This window comes from Exophiala bonariae (assembly GCF_035927105.1).
Source record: "Exophiala bonariae strain CCFEE 5792 chromosome Unknown scaffold_5, whole genome shotgun sequence".
In the NCBI taxonomy this organism is placed as follows: Eukaryota; Fungi; Ascomycota; class Eurotiomycetes; order Chaetothyriales; family Herpotrichiellaceae; genus Exophiala; species Exophiala bonariae.
In genome coordinates, this window is record NW_027042480.1 from 1,060,531 (window position 1) to 1,081,751 (window position 21,221).

At 49.8% G+C, this 21,221-nt stretch overlaps 7 protein-coding genes across 7 annotated transcripts; 3 read left to right on the top strand and 4 right to left on the bottom strand.

Annotated features, from left to right (window-relative positions):
• Nucleotides 1–468: 468 nt before the first annotated feature.
• Nucleotides 469–4,013, bottom strand: LTR84_011149 (uncharacterized protein; the record flags this gene model as incomplete). The annotated part of the gene is made up of 2 exons (XM_064854682.1): nucleotides 469–494; nucleotides 551–4,013. 2 exons carry the CDS (start codon nucleotides 4,011–4,013, stop codon nucleotides 469–471), a joined length of 3,489 nt encoding a protein of 1,162 aa, XP_064709408.1.
• A 1,137-nt stretch (nucleotides 4,014–5,150) lies between these two features.
• Nucleotides 5,151–6,611, bottom strand: LTR84_011150 (uncharacterized protein; the record flags this gene model as incomplete). Its single annotated transcript, XM_064854683.1, has 2 exons — nucleotides 5,151–6,455; nucleotides 6,510–6,611. 2 exons carry the CDS (start codon nucleotides 6,609–6,611, stop codon nucleotides 5,151–5,153), a joined length of 1,407 nt encoding a protein of 468 aa, XP_064709409.1.
• Nucleotides 6,612–10,139: 3,528 nt separating this feature from the next.
• LTR84_011151 (uncharacterized protein) lies at nucleotides 10,140–11,408 on the top strand (the record flags this gene model as incomplete). Its single annotated transcript, XM_064854684.1, has 1 exon — nucleotides 10,140–11,408. The coding sequence occupies one exon, from the start codon at nucleotides 10,140–10,142 to the stop codon at nucleotides 11,406–11,408; it is 1,269 nt and encodes a 422-aa protein (XP_064709410.1).
• A 790-nt stretch (nucleotides 11,409–12,198) lies between these two features.
• Nucleotides 12,199–13,046, bottom strand: LTR84_011152 (uncharacterized protein; the record flags this gene model as incomplete). The annotated part of the gene is made up of 2 exons (XM_064854685.1): nucleotides 12,199–12,943; nucleotides 12,997–13,046. The coding sequence occupies 2 exons, from the start codon at nucleotides 13,044–13,046 to the stop codon at nucleotides 12,199–12,201; spliced, it is 795 nt and encodes a 264-aa protein (XP_064709411.1).
• A 751-nt stretch (nucleotides 13,047–13,797) lies between these two features.
• LTR84_011153 (uncharacterized protein) lies at nucleotides 13,798–15,379 on the top strand (the record flags this gene model as incomplete). Its single annotated transcript, XM_064854686.1, has 4 exons — nucleotides 13,798–14,025; nucleotides 14,086–14,505; nucleotides 14,554–14,688; nucleotides 14,741–15,379. The coding sequence occupies 4 exons, from the start codon at nucleotides 13,798–13,800 to the stop codon at nucleotides 15,377–15,379; spliced, it is 1,422 nt and encodes a 473-aa protein (XP_064709412.1).
• Nucleotides 15,380–16,148: 769 nt separating this feature from the next.
• On the top strand, nucleotides 16,149–16,939 carry LTR84_011154 (uncharacterized protein; the record flags this gene model as incomplete). The annotated part of the gene is made up of 2 exons (XM_064854687.1): nucleotides 16,149–16,194; nucleotides 16,257–16,939. The coding sequence occupies 2 exons, from the start codon at nucleotides 16,149–16,151 to the stop codon at nucleotides 16,937–16,939; spliced, it is 729 nt and encodes a 242-aa protein (XP_064709413.1).
• A 985-nt stretch (nucleotides 16,940–17,924) lies between these two features.
• On the bottom strand, nucleotides 17,925–20,816 carry LTR84_011155 (uncharacterized protein; the record flags this gene model as incomplete). The annotated part of the gene is made up of 3 exons (XM_064854688.1): nucleotides 17,925–18,157; nucleotides 18,219–20,672; nucleotides 20,741–20,816. 3 exons carry the CDS (start codon nucleotides 20,814–20,816, stop codon nucleotides 17,925–17,927), a joined length of 2,763 nt encoding a protein of 920 aa, XP_064709414.1.
• Between the last annotated feature and the right edge of the window lie 405 nt (nucleotides 20,817–21,221).

Genomic DNA, 21,221 nt, shown 5'->3' on the forward strand with positions numbered 1-21,221 from the left:
GCAGATCAGAAAGATGATGACACATCGCATGGTGGAAATGTACATCAACAATACTCATGGTATTAAATCAGGCACAATATATACCTACTTACACTACTCGCAACCTCCACTGTATGTCTGATTCAGTTCCACCTCAATTGAAATATCCCCAAAGACGCTCAGTACCAACTCGACCATCAAAACGACTCGAAAAGTCAATCATGCACAAACAACAGAACGATCTCGGCTATGGGGTTGACGGAAATCGCGAACAAGGGGGCAGGCATCTGCTGGACCGCCAATCGATTAGATGAACTTCGCTGTTTTGTGGCAACAAATACACCAACCTCGTGCAACTTGCTATCCTGGCATCCTGATCCGCAAAGCAAAAGCAAGAGAGACTGATGGCTTTTCTGTCTCATATGACACAAATCATGCTCTTAAGCAACAGCCCCCTCTTGCTGAAACAATGGGAGACGATGAGATGACCTAAAACCCAAAAGGGTTGTTGGCACCTGGTAGTGATGGTCAGTCTCCATTACGAGAAGGCCAGGAGGCATGAAAAACTTACTGGCATTGGCAAGATTCGCTCGCCTTCCTGTTGGCTGAGGAACTAATTTCTTTCCTTCAGTCACCCCAAACTTGACCGCAGGTGCTGGACCGGTCTTCTGTGGCTGGAGAGGCGCTGGTGTCGGCATTTGAGGAATTGGAGGGACTGGCGGCGGCTGGAAGTTTCCATATCCATTACCTTGAATCTGGCCAAACCCAGTTTGTTGTGGCTGTAATGGCTGCTGATACCCTGTCTGCTGCAATTGTAACGGTTGTGCAAATCCAGTTGCGGCCGGTTGGATCGAATATGGCTGCTGATATCCGTTTGTCTGGGTTTGTTGAAGAGGAGACGTGAAGCCTGTTCGCTGTGGCATGAGTGCTGGGGGCAGCACAGAATTAATACCGCCTGGTGGTGGGCTCTGCTGGAAAGGTATACCGGTAGGTTGAGCCTGGAAGGAGGGTCGAGGGTCGGCGAATGGACTTCCAGCAGCATTACCGTTAATGTAAGGTTGTTGGAATTGTCCAAGTTGTGGTTGAGGTTGATAACCAGTAACTTGAGGGACCATTCCATATGGACCCAGTCCCTGTGGTTGAGTCACGAATCCTGTTGCTTGGGGTTGAAGGCTCATCTGTTGGTATTGTTGTTGCAACCGCTGTTGATTCAAGTCATTGAGGCTTTGACCTGGAGGAGCTTGTAGTGCCGATGTAGCAGGTATGCCAGTCAATTGAGGTTGCAAGGGTTGAAGGCCAAATTGGTTTTGATGTGGATTTTGTGGCGCCGAAGTTGGTCGCGGAGGTGGAGGAAGCAATCCAACCCCAGTGAAGTTTGATTGAGGAGCTTGTGGTCTCTGTCGAGCGATGTTGATCTGTGGATTTTGCAGCCCAGTGGGTTGAGGCTGTTGATTCAACTGGGAGAAGAACTGTGGATTAGCACCAATGTTCTGTGCTTGCTGGACTGGTGCAGGTGAGACCGTGGGCTGAGGTTGTAGCTGTGGTTGGGTTGGAGCAGGGGCTGGAGGCTGTGGTGTTGGCTGTTGCTGAACCGCAGGAGTCGGTACAAGAGGCGCATCGAGCAAGGACAAATCGACTGCTGCACCAGTAGGTGGTTTTGGTGCCGGTGTAGCCGCAGGAGCCGGTTGCGAAGGCGCTGCTGAGGCCTTTGACGGCTTCACAGTCCATGCATCATCTTCGAAGCCACCCTGAGGTTCTCGAGGAGGAGCCTGCGTGAGCGGTGTAGCCTTCGCCTCTGGAGGTGGTTTCTCCTCGGAGTTAGTCGCCTTGAATGCATCCTGGTCAACCACATCGCTGACTTGTCGAGTGGCTTCTGGTCTGCCTCGCCGGGTGTTGTTCTGTAAAACACCATTTGGCCCCGCGAGTGAGAAACCTGGATCACCGTTTGTCCCATTGGCACCCTTGGTTCGGGCGAATTTCTGGTCAAGGTACTTCATGACCTTCAGAGCATCACCTTCCTTCAAACCGAGTGTTCTCAAAGTATCGGTGGAGATATCGGGAAGTACTGATTCATCCATGGAATCACGGATCATGGCTTGGGAATATCGTTCGCACTGGTGTGGTCCAACACCTGCCTTCAGGAAGAAATCAAACCAGTCATAGTCGGGGCCTTTTGGCTGGCCTGATGCGCGTGGTTCAATGGAGGCGCCGCTTTTTGATTTACTTTGTTCAGAGGATTGACTTCGACGTTTCATCTTAATCAGATCAGCCACTGGTATGTGCTCCTCGATCGATTCGTTCGTTACCTTCTCAACATATGCAAGGTCTTCTGGCGACATCTTTGTCACTGGGACGGCGATCTTGACACCATTGACCTTGTGCAAATGGATCTTTCCATCCGAAACAGCCAAGAACTGGGCCTCGACTTTGAACGACCCTGAGTGGTCAGTCCATGTTCTCACCTTTGATGAGTCCGGTCTGGATCTGCTCTTCTTGCGATCATCTCGTTCCTTCCGATCCCTCCGATGTGAACCTTCGTCAGCTAAGCTGCTACCACGCTGTGGAATGGCATTGGCTTCTGCTCGAGCTGCTCGGGCGGACTCTGCCTCATGTCGGGCTCGATCAGCCCTCGCCGCTTCCCTTGCTAGCCTTTCTTCTTCTAGGCGATTCTGGTCCACCGCCGACTTGCCCGCATTAATACCAGATCTCGATGGTGGTTCGATGGTGGTAAACCCAGTGATTTCCACGTAGCTACTTGGAACAACCCCTTCCGCTCCATTCTTCAGACGCCTCACATTCCACCATTCTTCAGACTTTGTGTCATCAAGAACGACGACTTCATCACCAACACCCACGGTGACCTCATCATCGCCTTGAGCCATGAAATCATACAGAACTTGACCCTTTTTATGCGTGCCGGGTGTTGAGGCTGCTGCGATTACCTCTCGAATGCCTTCGGCACGATGCAGTCCGGCGATCTCTCCCAGCGCACTTACAATCTCCTGAGCGGTATCTTTAGCACCGGCATGGAGGTCTAAACTTTTGCTTGGGCGAACAAGTTCGATGAAGATGTGTTTGCCCTCAATAGAGTAATGTGTCATTTTATCAGCAGTCCATTCTTGGGATGGACCATCGCGTGATTTCTCTGGAGAGAGCATGATGATACCAGTTGCAATGTTGATTCCCAAAGTTGTAGGCATTTTTCGCCTTCGACCCATGGCTGAGACCATTTCATTTATATTGTAGAGATGGAAACCGCCAGGTGATCGGATAGGTGCGTCATCGTTGTCAGGTCGGGGCACTGCTCGGTTGTAGGGGGGAGATGGTAGCACACCCGGGGCCTCATCAGCGTATGAGCTAGTGTGAATAGCGGGAGGAGAAAAGGATTCTGAGTTTGGTCTGCGCGGGAGCTGTGGAGGTGGTGCCTCATCTTCGCCGTCTGAAGCGTCAGGCGTTGGTTGTTGGTGTGGCTGGTGGGAGATGGCTCGAGCAGCAACCGGAGAGGCTGGACCACCTGCGAGGACTCTTGCTAAATCGGCAGCTGGCCCAGAAGGAGTTCTGGTGGGAGAGGACGGACTCGTGGGAGATTGAGCGGTCGCAACTGGAGGTAAGGAGTGGCGGTGGGAAGATGAAGCGGGAGACTTGGGAGCGGCAGCCCCCAAGAGTTCAATATAGTTGGCAGGCGCAAAGCCAAAGTCACCATTTATGCCTACCAAGGTCCAGTCAGGATCTGAGGTATCATAAACATCGAGAGGGGAGTCTTCGGAGAAGGAGACTTCCTCGTCGGTTTGACGAGTATAGTCGTAGAGGGCTTTGGCGGAATGGGTGGGTATCGCATCTTGAACGTAATTGTTTGGGATCAAGCCTTCAGGTTCGTCGTCTTCATCACCCGCCGCCTTCTTCTTGGCCTTCCACCAATCATCATCTTGACTCTTTTCCAAGATATATAGCAGCTCGCCCTCATCTATTTCAAGCTCGCCGGTGCTTTGAGGTTTGTAGTCGTAGACGGCGGTGCATATTGCCACGAAGCCCATCCTGGGGAACGCAGAGAAAGGTTCAATATGATGACTCTAGGGCGAGTTGGAAGAGACAGGCCATCAAGACCAGAATAGTAGAATGAATAGAGAAGTGGGTGGGATGAGGTATGATATTCAGTAGACGTGTTGTCTCGTTTTGGGAGTCTAAGCGAAGACGGTAGTAAGATGGGTGGTGTGGCTCAGGGTCGTCGGGTGCAGCGGACCAAGGAGGATGACCGAGGGCAGGTTGTTTACGGGCGATGGTTGATGTAATGAGTGTGTTTGCAGTAGATTGGTCAACGTGCGGCAGTGAGGAGAGGTGAGAGCGAATGTGCAGTAATAGGTGTGTGAGATGGACGATGGCGATGGTCACAATGGTGGTGATGTTGGACCTAGAGTTTCTGAGCCGAGATCGTAAATGATGAAGAGTAAGGAAGAACGACTATCAGAGTAGACGTAGTCGTCGGGTATGCGTAGTGCAATGCTGTTCGTGGCGGTAGTCGTTTCAAGCAGAAGTTAATGGGAATACCTGAGTTCAAGTGAGAGATACTCGTACGGATAATTGGGGATGATTGCTCAGTGGTAGTCTCAAGTCACAGGTGCAGGTGCAGGTGGACGGCGCCGCCTAAGGACTTGGGAAGCTGGGAAGCCACCCGCTCGTCTTTGGGAAGTTGGCGCACTGGCAGTTGCAGGACGCACGAGGCTAACTAACCTTCGCACCTTCCCTCCCCAAGTTAGGCCTTCCTTTCAGGCTCGATTGCCAAGTCCCGACACGTGCCCGCCCTGGCTACAACGGTGGCCATTATTGTTGTATCAAAAGCCTTCGCGTGAGCGTCAGGACCCGGATTGCTAGGTGCCTACCTAGCCTATACCTACCTTGAAGGTCAATTGTCAGCTTCGAGTCACTGGCGGTATAATGAGAGAATGCCACCACTTCAGGTGACAAGCTCTTGTTTTGCGCTGAACCGTTCACTTACAATACCTGCTATCTTAGGGAGGTATCTACCTACAGTAGGTAGTCAGGCATCGTCGTACCTAACTAGGTATATGACGCACTACGAGTCTTAGTTCTAGTTGTATTCATTTACTACCTCAGCTACCTAGTTGGTACGGTTGAAGCCTTCATTCTCCCTTCATGAACATGGACAATCAGCCTCAGATTTCGCCCTTGTACTCCTCTCGACTTCCACCAACATCTTCTTCGTCTGCCAGTGCATCATGGTCCTCTGTGGGCTGCTTCACCACTTCCTCTACTTCATCGTTATCCGCAGAAACAACTCCTCGAAGTTGTGTACGGCCATTGACATCATCCAGTCGTTCTATTTTCCAATCCTTGGTACCAGCCATCTTCTGCAATTCCTTGCGAAATGACTCGACATCATCCGGATCTATCTTCATCTTCTTCAGCTCGGATTTCGACAGACCTGAAATCTGTCCATCCTTCTGCATCAGGACCGTTTCTGCCCTCTCATCTTGAGTGAGCACAATTCGTCCTCTTTCTAACTTCTTGCCTTCACTGCCAACGTATTTCATGCCACCGACTTCGATTGATCCGAGAAAGATCTTCTGAGGTGCGGTCTGCTCCAGGATCTGTGGAGCCGCCGATGCCTCATATTGTTCCTCCCACGCGTCGACGTCAGATTCTGTGATGATCTCTTGACATGAAATTGAATGTGCTCGGCTTTCTTTTGGAGGTTGAAATGCCACATCGTTGCAAAGGCGTGGTGTATAGATAATCATGAGATAAGCACAGGTGGCAGTTTCCTTGATCCATCCGATGCGATCGGTGAGTTGGGGATTGCAATGGAACTGCACCTCGACCTTGCGAGGATTCCCTGTCAGGTCACAAGCCGTCCCTCCATCGAGACGCTGCACCAGATAATTGGTCTCCGCCTTGGTTTGAACCTCGGTGGACAGTGCATGGCTACCCTCTGCCTGACCCGACTGGTCTCCAGCCTGTACTGGCTTGAATTTTCCTAGAACGTAGCTTGGTGTCTGCGGATCCTCCTGCGGTGGCCATACTCTTCCATTTGTACCAGGCGGTAGCGCATGAAATTGTGTGACTTGTGAATTGTAGCAGAAGGAATATGTCCACCATGACGTAGAATAATAGAGGCATTGGTTTGATGACATTCCCTGTAGTAGTTCTGAGCCTCGACTAATGGCCTGTTCTAGTTCCTTCTCACGATCGATTGCAGAGGGTTCGCCTGGAGTCCCATTGGTACCCGCTGGTTTGACTTCCGGGAGCAAGCAGAGATATGGCGAGCCATGAAGAATCATGCGCTCCCAGGTCCCTGGTGTTTCTGCACTCCTGTCACCAGGTCCTTGAGGGCTATCTGGGGTAGTGATCTGGGAGACATCGCTTGAGGATTTGGGTGTGTCAGCTTCGACAGTCTTAGCTCTTAAGAGAGCCTCTGCGTCGTCTTGTAGAATGTAGGAATCTAAGAATTCGACATCGTACTAGGAAGCCAGTCAGTTTAAACATTCAACAAGAACGACTGCGATGCTTCGTACTTGGGGATATGCGAAGACATCGTCGTTGACACTGAAAACAGTCTCACTGGCAAGGCAGAAGGCTGTAATCAGGGCAGCTGAGATGACATGTTGGCTCTTCATGTCGACATTGAGGCATTGTGCACAGTCGCGAGGCAGGACTGTTCAAACACCGTTGCAGCCTCGGAATATCCGGTTCAATCACCACCGAGCTCAGATAATCTGTTTCACCGGGCCAGACCGACCTACGTTGGAGCATATTGTCAAATTTGAACACCTTCATGTGTTTCTGCTGCAGTGTCCCTTAATCCATTTCCCAATCTCCATCTCCGTCAAGTGTTGAAACAAGACTGTCAGTAGAGTCGATTCTCTAATTCATAGATCACCCAACTGCATCTTTCAGGTAATACTTTACCCTGTAATCGTTGAGCACAGCGGGCGACAGGGTGGGAAAGAGGGTTCGTGACCCACGAATTCTGTCATGCCCTGGGTGCCAGGTATACTATCCTACTGCTGACATTCCATAACTTTCTGTCTTCGAGACAACACCTCAAAAATGAACTTCATATCGGTTGACCTCAACCCTTGCCCGGTGCTTACAAGGTGAATCAAGAAGTGTCAATTCTGGGTTCCTTATTCCAGTGTTGCGCCCCTTTTACCGCTCAAAGCCGCAACCATAAACAGAGAGTAGCAACTTTGTCTCTGTCCAAGCACCGTCACATTGGATCGGAACTCCGGCGCTGAAAACTCAACGGCCGATGAGTTTCTGCTTTCCTAGTTGACATCCAGGGTACTCCCTCAAACTACCATTAGCGGATTGCTCTCCAGGCGTGCTAAGTCCCTCCGATAGGCAGAAAATCCTTTTGGTACAACATGCAACTTCGACTGACACTCTTTGGTCGTAATCGATGGCGCCTACCAGGGTTAGCGGATACCGATGCACATGATCGCCGTACCCGTGATGCTTTCGCAGAATGAGCAGACGGCGGGGAGCCATTACTGTGAGTTTCAATTTAGTCGCCTTCCTCGATCTGCACCACCTCTTTAGAGATATTGTGGTCATAGTACCACGCAACTGCATATCCTGTCACAATGGATGGAAGCCACATTATCAGTATGCCCGGGAAACGGATTCTACCCTCAACGTGGCGGAGGGTCTCCTTTGCAATCGCTTTGAGTGTTATCGTTGCCATTGTCTGGAGTGTTTCACGTCCCAGGTCAAAACGGTCCATTTCGCCGCAACAACAGCGCCGTTTGCGGAGTGGTTGGAGCCTCCGAGGTGACGCTCATAGAGAGGATGATGACTTGACAAAAGCTGATAGTCTTGAATATCACTTGTTGGCGTAAGATACGTTCCTGCCATCTTCTGTCGACACGAGGAGGTCATTTTGAGGTTGAAATTGCGGCGTTGGTGGAGGGGGAGGTAGCGGTATCGGTCGAGAGCCTTTGAACTTTATCACAAGCCCTGCCCACAGCGGGCGAGTCGAATACATTCTTAAGAGGGAGAGAAAGTGTACATCTTTATCTAGTGACAAGACCCGCGATGGTTTACGTTTGAGCGAGGAGTGGGATCAAAAGCAGAAGTGTAACCTACTTTATTCTTGGGGTCTGTCCGCTTTGTAGCGTGGCTGAATGTAAATTCAAGGCTGAGATCTAGTTGGTAGTGAACTTGTAAAGCAGTAAGCCTGAGTGTATATAGCCTTAGCGAGGCTGAAGATCCCCTTCAACATTATTCTATTGGGCATCATGCTAGCATAGAAGGCCACTGCGCCCGGGTTACCTTGCTTCGATGTACAAGAGACCTGGGTTGTCCTACTAGTATCATTATTAATGCTGCTAACGTCCGTATTGCATACGCGAACTGCGCCTCACAACATTGAAGTGAGCCCCGAAGCAACCAAGAAATATCCTCCCCCAGCCCTGCTGGTCTGTCGACGGATTGCGACAACTCTCAGATTTCGACGAGAGCACACATGGCAGGAGTGGCCAGATCCTCCTCGTACCCTTCAGTTGACGAAATCAACCAGAAGCCTTGGAAATACATCGGATGGAGGGGATATTCTCAATTTGCAGCCTCCGATGACGATTTTATGGTCCTACGGAGATTCGATGTTAGCACCGTGCGCGTACTTTTAAGCATGCAGGACAACATTACGAGGCTCGAGGAGAATTTGAGCAAAATTGACGATGAGTGCAGCAGGAATCATGCTCCCGATATCAACAACGGCACCTTCAGAGACGAACCTCGGCCGGACCGCGCAAACCTGATTGCAAGTCTCAAAACTGAACTTTTGGAATATAGTATAGCTTTCAATCCGCAATCTGACCACATGTTTGCGACGTGCTGATCGACCTTGTAGAAGAAATGCTGTGGCTACATTCAGAATTGAAGTCACGGCCAAATGCTTGTCGACAGAGTCGGCGGAATGTTGAAGCCTGGTTATGGAACCATCCTGGGGCTCTGATGGAGTGCGAAACCCGCTTCGCGAGCGCCAACGATATTTGATCAATATCGTGGGCCATCAAAGATCACCGGTGAGTGTCCTCGAATACCTTAAGGTTTTCTGTCTTCCGCACGTCTTTAAGGCCAAGGTGAGTGCTGGAAGAAAAGAAGGTGTTCAGACCAGTTTTGTGATAATTGCACCAGGTTTGGGGCGGATCTTCTTCTGCAGACGTTATGACTTATAGCGATTCGAGCGTCGACGGTACCGCCCACGTACTACAGCTCATTATGGGGCTCGCGATGCTCATTGCGCCCCTGTGGATTCTCAAAAGCGTTGATAGCACCACAACACGGCTTGCATCAATCAGTGGATTTATTGTCATCTTCTTGCTTCTGGTCTCTTTCCTGACCTCGTGCCGTGTCTCCGAAGCCTTTGGCGCAACAGCGGCGTAGGTGTGCAAAGGGTATATGTAACCTCCCAGGGCTAACGGTGCATCAGGTAGGCTGCTGTGTTGATGGTGTATATGCAGAATGGGCCATCGTGCTTACCGAACTGAGCAACACAGCTGGCAGGGCGAATGCCTCCCTGCAGTCCTCAGTGGTTGCTCAGGGACGGCTTAGTGAGATTCAGCTCAAAGCTCAATTCAATTCCAGGAGACATCAAGCCTCGCTCAGCAGTCACAAGGATCAAGTCATATGTGGTGAATAGGTTTATCGTTCCAATGAATGAATACGTACTTGTGGAATGCAGTGGAGTGAACCTGGAAGCTGTGCAAGCTCAAGCTAAATTCATCAGGCCCCCAAAGCCTCGCAATGTTGACTTTGTGTAGGCAATCCCGCATATGAATAAGCTTGCCCACATTAGAAGTCAACGTGTGCTGCGAGACCTTGTGATGATTCTTCAAGTTCATCTTTTTCCCTGGTTGTTGACTGCCTGGGTAGGTAGGGATCTACGGAGAGGTACTTATACCTTAGGTACATGCCTGGCATCACTAAAGAGCCTTGGCGCTGCCAGTGCCCCTCACTGATTTTGTTTACATCCACCAATTCTCGGGCGTACCTAAGTATCTGATAGTCCTTCCCCAAGGCTGATTGTTTTGTGTCCGACCTGTCTCCCTCCCACCAGCGTCGAATTCGGTACCCTGCATATTGTTTCACAAGAGCTATTGCTAAGAATACCACCAGTCAACCGGCCCAAAAATCTGACAATGGCCACTAAAACCTTCTCCCTCGCCGGGAAGGGCCTGAAACTCGACACCAAAGAACACCTGGACGAGCATGTTGCCTCCCTTGTCGACTCCTCTACTGTCACTCATATCGATCTCTCTGGTAACACCCTCGGCGTCTCAGCATGCGAGGCTCTAGCTCCCATCCTCTCTTCCAAAGCCACACTCGAAAGCGCAGACCTTCATGACATCTTCACCTCCCGACTCCTAGAAGAAATTCCTCCCGCACTCTCCGCCCTGTTGACAGCGTTACTGGAATGTCCCAACCTCCATACCATCGATCTGAGTGACAATGCATTCGGCCTCAACACCAAAGATCCGCTCGTTGACTTTCTCTCCAAACATGTCCCACTAAAACATCTCATCCTCAACAACAATGGAATGGGCCCTATTGCAGGAACCTCAATCGCAGATGCCCTAACGACGCTGGCAGAGCGGAAAGCAGAAGCAAGAAAAGCTGGCAAAGACGTCCCTGACCTGGAAAGCATAGTCTGTGGGCGAAACAGACTGGAGAATGGAAGTATGGCAGCCTGGGCCAAAGCCTACGAGGCACACAAATCAGGCATCAAGAGCGTGAAAATGACACAGAATGGGATTCGGCCAGAAGGCATATCACACTTGATCTCCTCAGGGTTGTCCACGTGCAGTCACCTGGAGATTTTGGACCTGCAAGACAACACATTCACTCTCAAAGGTTCGCAGACGCTTTCCAAGGCGTTGGACGGATGGTCAGACCTAAAGGAATTAGGAGTCGGCGATTCGCTACTGGGGGCCCGAGGCGCGATCAAGGTCTTTGAGGCGCTAGGAGCAGGCAACAATAAAAAGGTCGAGATTCTGAGATTGCAATTCAACGACATCAACCCCGCAGGTGTCAAGGCACTGCTCCAGGCGGCGAAAGATGGTCTGTCAGAACTACGGAGGGTGGAGTTAAACGGCAACAAGTTTGAAGAAGAGGACCAGTCGGTGGAAGATCTGGCAGCCCTGCTAAGCGACCGCAAAGACAAGAAGGGTGGTGATGACGATCCGGACGATCATTGGGGCCTGGACGAGCTCGACGAGTTGGAAGGAGAAGACAGTGACGAAGAAGACGAGGATGGAGCAGAGGCAGAGGAAGATGACGATGAGGTGGAGGAAGATGCTGTGCGAGAAAAGGTCCTAGAAAGTGCAGATGCGGCGGAGAACGAGCCGGTCTCACAGAAGAAGGATCAAGAAGTCGATGACTTGGCCAAGACACTGGAAAAAGTCCTGTGATGAGAATTGGTCTTGCTTTCTCAATTGGATTCCCACAGCTCTTTCTCCTTTCCTTTTTGTCTTCAGCATTGGAGCGAGCCATCTACATTGCACTGCACACATGAGAACGCGAATACCCCACATGATGAACGGATACCAGCACTGCGGAGGAGAGGAGAGCACACTATTGGATTGAAGTAGACCCAAACTTGAATATTATTTGAGGGAGATAGCATGCTAGCTTGTTTTAGACACAGTTTGAGTCGTATCTATCTGGAATGCGCCAGTTAGTTCGAGTCGATTTTCTGACTTTCAAGCGACCGGGCATCTTCGTTCCACCATGTGTGGCCAATGATAATCAGAAAGTGTATACAACCAACGACGAAGCTTAGAGAGTAGACGAAACGCTTCCAAGTCCTGCATATCGTCCCGCTGACTTGAAATACTGGATTGAGGGCAACGAGTCGGTTCGCTGGCCAACGTGACTGAGATTTGGCTCCCATTCACAACGGTTAGCAACTCCCCTAGTATCGAAGAACTGGCCAGGTTGCTTCTCTTTCCTTGCCCTAGGAGTATGCGAGGCTATGTTTGATGTCCGCCCAGCCGAGGGACTCCCAAGTAGTCTGGTGATTATGAAGAGCATGTCTGGGTAAGGGACCGCTGAACCGGCATGGACTCAATTGTACACGCCACATCGTTTCTGCCCCGCAAGCAAAGACGCTCCAGTTCCGTCGTTATGTAAAGGTCGACCCACTGCAAGCGTTGGCCAACGGGCGGATGATGACTCTAGATATGGTCAAATGGGGTTTTCCTACTTCGTGTAGATCTTGAGAAGTCGGTCCTCTGCCCCCTCAAGAACACTCCAATGTTCCAGAACCTCCAGATTTTCGGCCTCGGCCTGAAACATCTTGTCTGGATCCTGCCCGGGGCCAAAAGGATTGGCATTGGCGGTCGGGTTCGCCTGAGCCATTTGCTGCGATATTTGACTGGCTGAATTCTCATTCCCGAGGATGAAAATGAACACACTCTGAAGGCCAAACAGACACAGGAAGTACCATGACAGACTCGAGACCCATCTGACGTCGAGATCTTTGGTCATGACTCCGGACTGCAACATTGACTTGAAGCGGATTGTTAGTGGGAATGGTAGTTTGAGGATGACGAAGCCGGCGAAGAAGGCATTGATCCACGACATGATCAGTGTTTGCGGGATCATCATGGCCATATTTCCCTTCATCATTCCCATCATCCCTTCCATGGCGGCAGGATCGGACATCGGGTTTGGGGCAGCTTGGCCCTTTGACTCTGGTCCGCCTTTCAGGAAACTTCCCTTCTTGTAGCCATCGATGAGATATTCTTTTCGGGCATCGAAGGATGCCTTGTTCAGTGCGGCAGAGTTGTTGCGCAAGTTGACGCCTTTAATTATTGCTGAGCGTTCGCGAGAGTCGGCGGGTGTTGGCGGAGGCTTGGGAGGACTAGCTAGTAGTACTGTCGCATAGTGTCGTAGTACTCCAGTCAATATCATGACAATCGTGATGGGAAGAAGGATCCAGTAGCTGTGCATGAATGGTCAGTCTGGTTTGGTTGGTCCTCAATCTGGGAGACTCACAATAATGCAGGGTCCCTCTGGATGACCTGCTCAACACCTTGGACCGCCATCTTGTGAGGCGAAAGATTGACTGGTGGAACCGAGACCAGAAGAACGATTGATTTGTTGATGTGAATGAAGTCGGATCACGGTTGGTATAACCAAAGTGGCACCAGATTGGGTATAGCACGTGAATTGACGCCAAGCCTACGGTCGAGTGCTAAAACTTGGGCCGCCATCCAGTTCAGGGCGGGCTAGATGGATCTTGTGTTTCCAAAATCGTTTTGTGGTTACCAGTTTTAGACCATCTTGATTTCGTTCTTCTAGCTATGGTGTTTCCAAGTCAGAATTGACGTATACAGGTCAATTAACATGTCTCTATCAATCTTTGAAGAGGGAACTATCCCCGAGAAACGAGCTGAAAAGTGCATCCCTAGGCGAATACTTTCCTCAGCGGCTTGCCCTTCATTGCTCAGAATAGAGTCCCTTTTCACTTCCAACGATGATTTGTTGACTGTGGTGAGTCTAAAAGGTAACATGGGAAGAAGAGAACCATAAGCCGCGGCACGAGGCTGAAGGACCTTTTGAAACCGGGGATGTGGTGGGGGCTAGATCCAATGTATTGGTGCTCTGCCCCTGCTGTTTTGAATTGGACTCGCTCCAGCGTTTCATTCCCCCATTTCTTATCGTCAACTTCCTTGACGCTTTACAACCCCCCAATTTCTTTCAGCTGTCTTTTATTGCGACTTATAGGATCCGTATGAGTATAAGTATATCCAAATCAGCAACTATAGAATCACCAATTTCGCAGTCAAGCTCAAGATGCAGCTGGAATTCATCCATTCAGACGCGAAGAACAGGAAACTGACCGATGTGGATCGTCGTACTATTCGCAGGATATCCAGGAAAGTCGGCGCTGCCGCAAGCAAAGAAAAACTATTAGACTTGAAAGCCACAACGAAGAAATCCTCTAAAGCTCATGTCGCACCGGTTAACGAATCACTCGAGTTGATTCGCGAGGACCAAAGAGATATCCAGGCACACAAAAAGGTGAATCTCCACTCGACGTTTACTACCATAACTCCTTCTCGTCAGCTCACATATTTTTAGTATTTGCGTGAAAAGCTTGCTGGCCCAGGATCTATACTGACCGTCGAAAATGCTTTGCCAATTGAGCTTTTGACCATAATGCAGCCTGACCTCATCTCGAGACTACTTCAATTGGCGTCAGTCACAGACGCGCTTTCCAACCCGAAACGATGGCTCAATATATGTCGCCTGGCTCAACAATCTGTCGTTCATGTCCTTCCTCAACGGTATGGACACAGTGGGTGCCTGGACGATGCCATTGCTTGTGTTGGAAGCCGTCTTCACCAGTGCTTCATAACGGAGGAAAATAGACTTGCATGCCAGCGACAGGTCGAGAAAGATTATGTACGCGCACTTCGAAGTTTGCAGGCGAAACTCAATTCTCCCGACAGTGTCAATTGGGATGTCTGGTATGCGACGCTGCTGTTGTGTCTATTCGAGGTTTGTTTTGTACTGCTCAATTGGCTTCGTGTGCTGACCTAATCTTAGCTTCTTGAGTACAACGATATGCGAAATTACATCTGCCATGCTAGAGGTGCATTCAATGTGCTTCATGCTCTCGGACCCGCCAACATCGTCTCAGAAGGCGAGAAAGACTTGCTCATAGCTCAAGCCGAAGTCATGGTAAGCGTAGGCACCATAGGGTAATATCAGCGTGTTTTACTTACTCTGCTAGATTCTGGAAGCAACATTTGCGGATGTAGACTGTTTTCTGAGCACTCCTGAGTGGCAGACAGCTCTTGAATCGGCGATAATCCCAGACCTGTCAACTCAAGATCGATCTGAAGCAGTGGTGAGTTTATGGAAGATCAATGCATTTTGCCCTGGGGTGTTCAGAAGAGTCACCAATGCAGTGGTTCATCAAGATCTCACAGAGAAGAGCGCCATTGTAAGCGAGCTCCACGGGCTCCTTGACGACTTCACGGATTGGAGTGTCAAATGGGATTGGGTGCTGGCAGGCGACCACCATCAGAAAGTCACCGACGCCCTTGAACGTGATACGGCTCTGAAGAGATCGAAGCTTCTAACAAGATATCTGGTATTCTTGGCAATGACGAACCGTTTTCTCATTGCGATAGACCCAACATCAGCTTCATATGCGGAAAGCGCCGCAGTCACGGCAGCTGAGTGGATTGTGCAAATCGCAGACCCACAGACAACCGATTCTGTCATGGGAGTGGGGATGAAACTCGCTTCGCTACTTGGAAAGTCTATAATATCGACCACAGATGACTGGGCACAACCAGATTTGCTGCCAACACTTGAACCCGAAATCTTTACATCTTGGTGTGGGATGCTTGGGCGTCCCACTTGATCCTGGTATGATTATACGGCCACCTAAGTTGATGTTTCGGTTAAACAGGAGATTTACCAACAAAACATGTGATTGAGAGAGCCTAGAACGAGCACACGTATTTTCTGACTCGCTTTATATCTATATTGTGTCCACTTAAGTGCCTAGGTGATGAGCATCTTTTTCTCCTTACTAAAAGCTCCACCAAAAAAAGCCCCGCGAGGCAGCAAAAAGACACATGCTAGGGAATGCGAAAAACCATTTTTAAGAGTTGTGCTAACTAAGAATTGTACTCCAGGTTCTTATATCTTGGATTCTCCAACAATTCCTGATAGTGGAAGGAGCGGGCCATTAACTATGAAGCCTGGTGTGCTAACCATAGCCAACTGCACCAGACCAAGAAGCGTATGTCTCGGTTCTCGTATCGAGGAAGTTGTTCGGGGAGATTTCCAGTTAAAAATCATTTGCGCTCGAGAGTGAATATGAGAACAGGTGCTTTAGGAGTGAAAGGAAGGGCACCTAAATGACGCTGGAGCGAGGTTGCTGTAGTCATTCCATTATTTCATGATCACAGCCTCGTTAGGTGATCAATTTACCCGAAGATCTTCCGATGCCCCGGATTTTGAACATCGTGTCCCGTAAGGACAGATGAAGGCTTAGACATCAACATATTCTCTACATACCAGAAAAGCTACCAACGTATCAGTATCTCTCGAATGGGCAGATGTTACAATAGGAGAGTCAACCCAGCATTCATCCTAGTCTCTGGTTATCCCAATCAACCCCAACAATGGCATCCTCACCACCACAGAAAGTGTCCCTCTACTCTGTCAATGGTATGCACTCCTCGCCAGCATCCGCAATCATGTGTGGACATTTGGCAATTAACACTCCTCAGATCTCAAAAATGCCACCGATGACGCCATAGCACCATATCTCACCTCGCTACCAAAACCCTACACCTTCAAACAACAGCACGGCTCCACCAACGTCCGGCTCGCCTTGGGCTACTCAGCGGTCGTCATCGCCGGAGTCCTGTTCTTTGCCGACTACAAACTAGGCTGGGATGACACCAAAGCATACACCGCACCCGCCTGCCTGGCCTACTTCATCCTCAACCTCGCCCTGACGTACTGGATCTGGCAAGAAGCCGGCACAATCTTCATTGGCACAAGGGAAGGTGGGCAGAAACTCACACTTAAGTCCTCGAGCAAAAAACATTCGCCCACCTATACTCTCAGAGTCACGTACGAGGCGCCCTCCGGGAAGAAATGGGAGGACAAAGTTATCGCCGGCTCTTTCACCCAGTGGTTCAACATCCATGGCTTCCTGCAGACGAAAGAACTCCAGGCATGGTTGAACAGCAATATCGACGTTCTATCACACGCTGAGAAGGAAGGCAAACCACAACCCAAAGTGGTCGAGGACAGCAACAGTCCTGCCTCCTCATGGGCCATCTCGGACGCCACTATCGCGTCTCTGAATCCCGCGACTTTCGCTTCTGGCATCGACGTCAGCTCCAGTCCCGCTGCCACGCCACCCAGCACCGTGAAGAAAGGCCGACCAAAGAAGCGGACATGAGCATAGCACTCGCTTAAATTAGTCGGGCGCAAGTCGATTTTGTGGGTTCGCAATCGACTGAAGCCTCTGTATCTAAGAGACGCTCCACGTGAACTGTCTACCGCTTCTTGCCACGCAATCCTGTTTCTCATGACATTTGGAGACAAAAGTTGAGCTGGGCACAATGCACACCGAGACGAAATATCACTTCTGTTTTCGAATGGCTGTTTCTGGTGAATTGCCCACAGCTGTGCCTGTCCAGGCAGCTTCGTCTTCGTCTTCGTCCTACGTTCGCAGAAGGTCCAGGCCAGAACGACCCTCTCCCAGTATGGTCACACTATGGCCCTCTGCCCTTCCCATCATTGCGCACTAATGGCATAAGTTCAAGGGCAACGGCGATTTTTGGCTGATCGGATGGATCCGTGTGTTGAAGAGAACACTACCATTACGTGATTTGCCATCGAGACAAGCCGAATGTGATGGGGTCGGTCGCTGATTTGGTGTGTTCGAATCAGACAGAATGATGGCGGAGAACATGCTCGAGAAGTTAGTGCCAAAGTATTTAACATCTTCCAACATAACAGGAAATGTTGTCCATCTTCTCCTTGTCAACCAAAACTGCCCAGAGGACAAGGGATTATCAACTTTAAGTTCCATCAGTAATTCCACGTCGATTCTGCAAATTCTAAAAGTAAAGAACAAGAACTTCTTCACGTAGTATCGTCTTCATCATTTATGTCATCTGATTTTATTTCAAGCGTCTCGTTGTTGTCTGCAACACGACAGACAGACAGTGTTCGAGTCGTACTCACAAATTGCCTGGCTTTTCGATCATCTACTGCAAAGCAACTGCACGTTGGCGTCTGAGTGCCAAATCTTCCCTCTCATCTACTCTCATGACTGCATTTGATGTGGCGATTGGCGGGCTGACCAATCCTAAACGCCTCCACACTCGTTTACTCATACGAGGACAAGGCACCCAAAGCCTCTGCACAAAGACATGCCTCTAAGACAATGAATTGATAACCGCACTTGCCAAATCTGCCTCATCCGTCCTGACACTGACTTTAACTGTAACTCCTGATTTCGTCGAATAGACCATCTTGACAAGTGCGGCTACCCGTCCACCAGTCACCGACTTTCCGTATAATTTCAGAGTGTGCTGTGTATTGGATAGAACCACGTCGGTGCCTTCCAGTGCTTGCAGAGAAAGAATTCGAGACAGCTGCTCCGTTGCATCTAATGGGAAAAAGTTAGTTTACGATCCTCAACATAGGATTAGATCTGAAGTGTGACATACCAGCCAAACTCTTGATACTGGACAATTGCAAGGTATCACTGGCTTCTTCGCCATTTGCGCCAGTGCCCTCCCAAACATGATCGAAGCTACCGGCAAAAGCAGGAACCACATAGTCGGCCCCTGTCAATTCTAGATTTTCGACTTCGTATTCGTCTTCATATCCACCATCTTCAGCCTCGCCCGTAGTTGGATCAATCTCTTTGCTTGTAAACTTGAGAACATTGGTGAAGCTTGTAGCTGGGAAGGTATTTTCTCCGCCCAGTTTCTTAAATGCCACGTAAGCGACACCAGGCTCATTAGTTTTCAAAGCTGGGGCGGGGATGATGAACTCTTCTTCCAGAGTTGGTTCATCATCTTCTGAAGGAGAGGCGAGAATTGTGACGTTCTCGAGTACAGTCTGATCCAGAGTGTTCTTGATGTCATACTGGAGGACAACGTGCTCTTTGAATACGTGTTTGATCGCGGAGACAACATACTCTGTCTCGCTTTCAGTCAATTCAACAACTTGGCTGGATTTCAGAACTGGACCATAAGCAGCCAGTTCGGGTATGCTGGAAAATGTTTGTGTATATTTCTGTGCTGCTGCCGCAGCAGATGGAGCTTCTGCAAGCCCATTGGCCTTTGGCTTGGCTGGTCCTGTGGAAGGAGCCTTGATGGTGGGGGTCGCTGTAGTGAGTTTCTTCGTTCTTTCTTCCGCGAGAGCTTGCTCGTGAGAGACAACAGGGACAGACTTAATGTCGAAAGCGCTGGCAAAGACAGACTTATCGTCCGAAGTCACATACATAACGAGTTTATGCTCGAAAGTCGACAAAGAGAACATCGAGTCGTTCTTGACGAAACGTTCTGCAATGTCGTCTTCTTCCTGCATCAGTCGGAGGTTAAGTGCAGCGCGGTCTCGAACCTCATCGTCCGTGTCATCAAGACACCTGGTCAACAAAACTTCAACACTCTTCTTCACGTCTGGATCTTTTTGTCCCACGCCAAATTTGGCCAAAGCGGTGACTGCAGCTGCTCTAACGAGCGCATTTTCCAGTACAACTCTGTTGTAGATGTAGCGGATATACTTTGTGGGTTGAGGTGTCTTTGGGCCTTCCGCACCGATGAGGTGCAGTATTCGAACCGCCAATTTCGTGAACTCGCAATCTTCGATGAATTCACAGAGATGGGATAATGTCTCCTCCTTGCTACCAGGAACGAATTTGATCAGGTCGAACATGCTCTCTACCACGGCACGTTTGAATTCGTAACCACCTTCATCTCTCAAAATTCCGCTCAAGAAAGTCAACATGCCCGCTTGTTTGTTTGGGAATTTCATGCAAAGAGTCCGGATGGCTTCCACTATAGTGATCTTGAACTCATCGGTGATCTCGGCCATGAAGCTAGAGATCTGCTTCATGAGTCGGTCCACACTAGCTTCATTGCCAGTCTTGAGTAGGGTAGTGATAGCGAAGGTAGCGATTGATCGATTGCTATTTGAGATGAGGGCTTCAATATCTGGATTGGCTGAATGGACAGCCTTTGGCTTGAAGGACGCGAAGGAATGGAGGATTCGGATTGCGGCGAATTTCGTGACGGCTCGTGGGGATGTTAGGAAGGATTGAAGAACATGAATCGCTTGTGCTGCTTCAGCATCGGTGACATCTCTGAGTGCGCAGATGGCCTTTGCGGCCTCGAAATTGACCATCTCGCTCTTATGCCGTAGCCAAGTATCCAGCATTTGGGTCATTGGCTTCCTCAAGCTTGGATCCTCTTCGGCAAGTCTAGCTGCTAATCGAACCAACATCATCACTCCAGCAGGAGATTTGACCGCCCCAGCAGCTCCGTACTGCTGTACCATTTTGACCAAAGCCATCCTGTCATGGGATCTCATCTGGTAGAGTAGACCAATGGCGTGATATTGATTCATGTAGTTGGTGTTGGCAGTTGCGAGCGAGTGTTGCGAACTTGTGGAGAAACTGAGGAACCCACCGCCCGACTTAGATGACGAAGCAGCTTCCTGGGTCTCGCTCTGCCATCTTTTGACAACGTCCTTTGCGATGGGGAGGAGTTGATATGATGAGACCAGGGCAGCTGAGGAGACAGCAGGCGACTTATCGACAATGGCGGTTTTGATCAATCGTTCAATCCCCTGGACGGTAGTCGCGTCGATGATTCTGCAAAGTGCACGAATAGAGTTCGCCTTGTAGACAATTTCACTCCCAACCGTCATGTCCTTCATTATGATACTCGTGGACATGATAACATCCTCGGCGGTCTGTGCTAGTTCTTTGAGGATCAAATAGACCATTTGGCGGAGGGACGGGTCTTTGTTCTGGAACAATTTCGAAATACCAAAGAAGAGAGTGGTGGCTTCATTTGTAGGGAACTTTTCGCCGGTGAACAACAAGACTGCCAGTTTGGTGAGGAGAGTCCGGCATTTTCGAGGTGATATAGGAGAGGAGTTGAATAGTCGTGCTGGTAAAGGGGATTAGTGGGGGGCTCTAAACAGAAGATGAGAGATCTGGGGATTGTAGTTGTAATACCATCTTGAAATACAGAGGTGCGATCCAGCTTGAAGCCGGAGTGGTCAGCATCCTCATCTTTCTTTGCGTAACTCATTGTGTGGACTGGCTCCCGCAGGAGTTATCAATGGAGGAGCGGGAAGAGGGTTAGGACGAGGATGGGCCAGGGCACGAAAGTTATTAGGCGGTGTTTGTAGCGGACTACCGCGGAATCATTGCGAAACAGGACAGAAGAATAGAGAGTGGAATTGACAGGCTATATAGCCAGAGTCTGAGAAGATCGGGATCGCTCTGAGATTGTTTGAACGCAGTGCTGTCAACAGGGAGATGAACTCGGATTCAGTTACGGTGTCCTTGGAGGATAATTTGTGTGGAGTTCAGGTTGAGCCCGTGCTAGTCACGTGTTGTGGCTACTGTGCCTACGCCACATTTAGAGCCACAGCCACAGCCCTGTCTATCAGATCCACTCGAATCATGATTGCTGATGCCTTCGTTCCTCAAT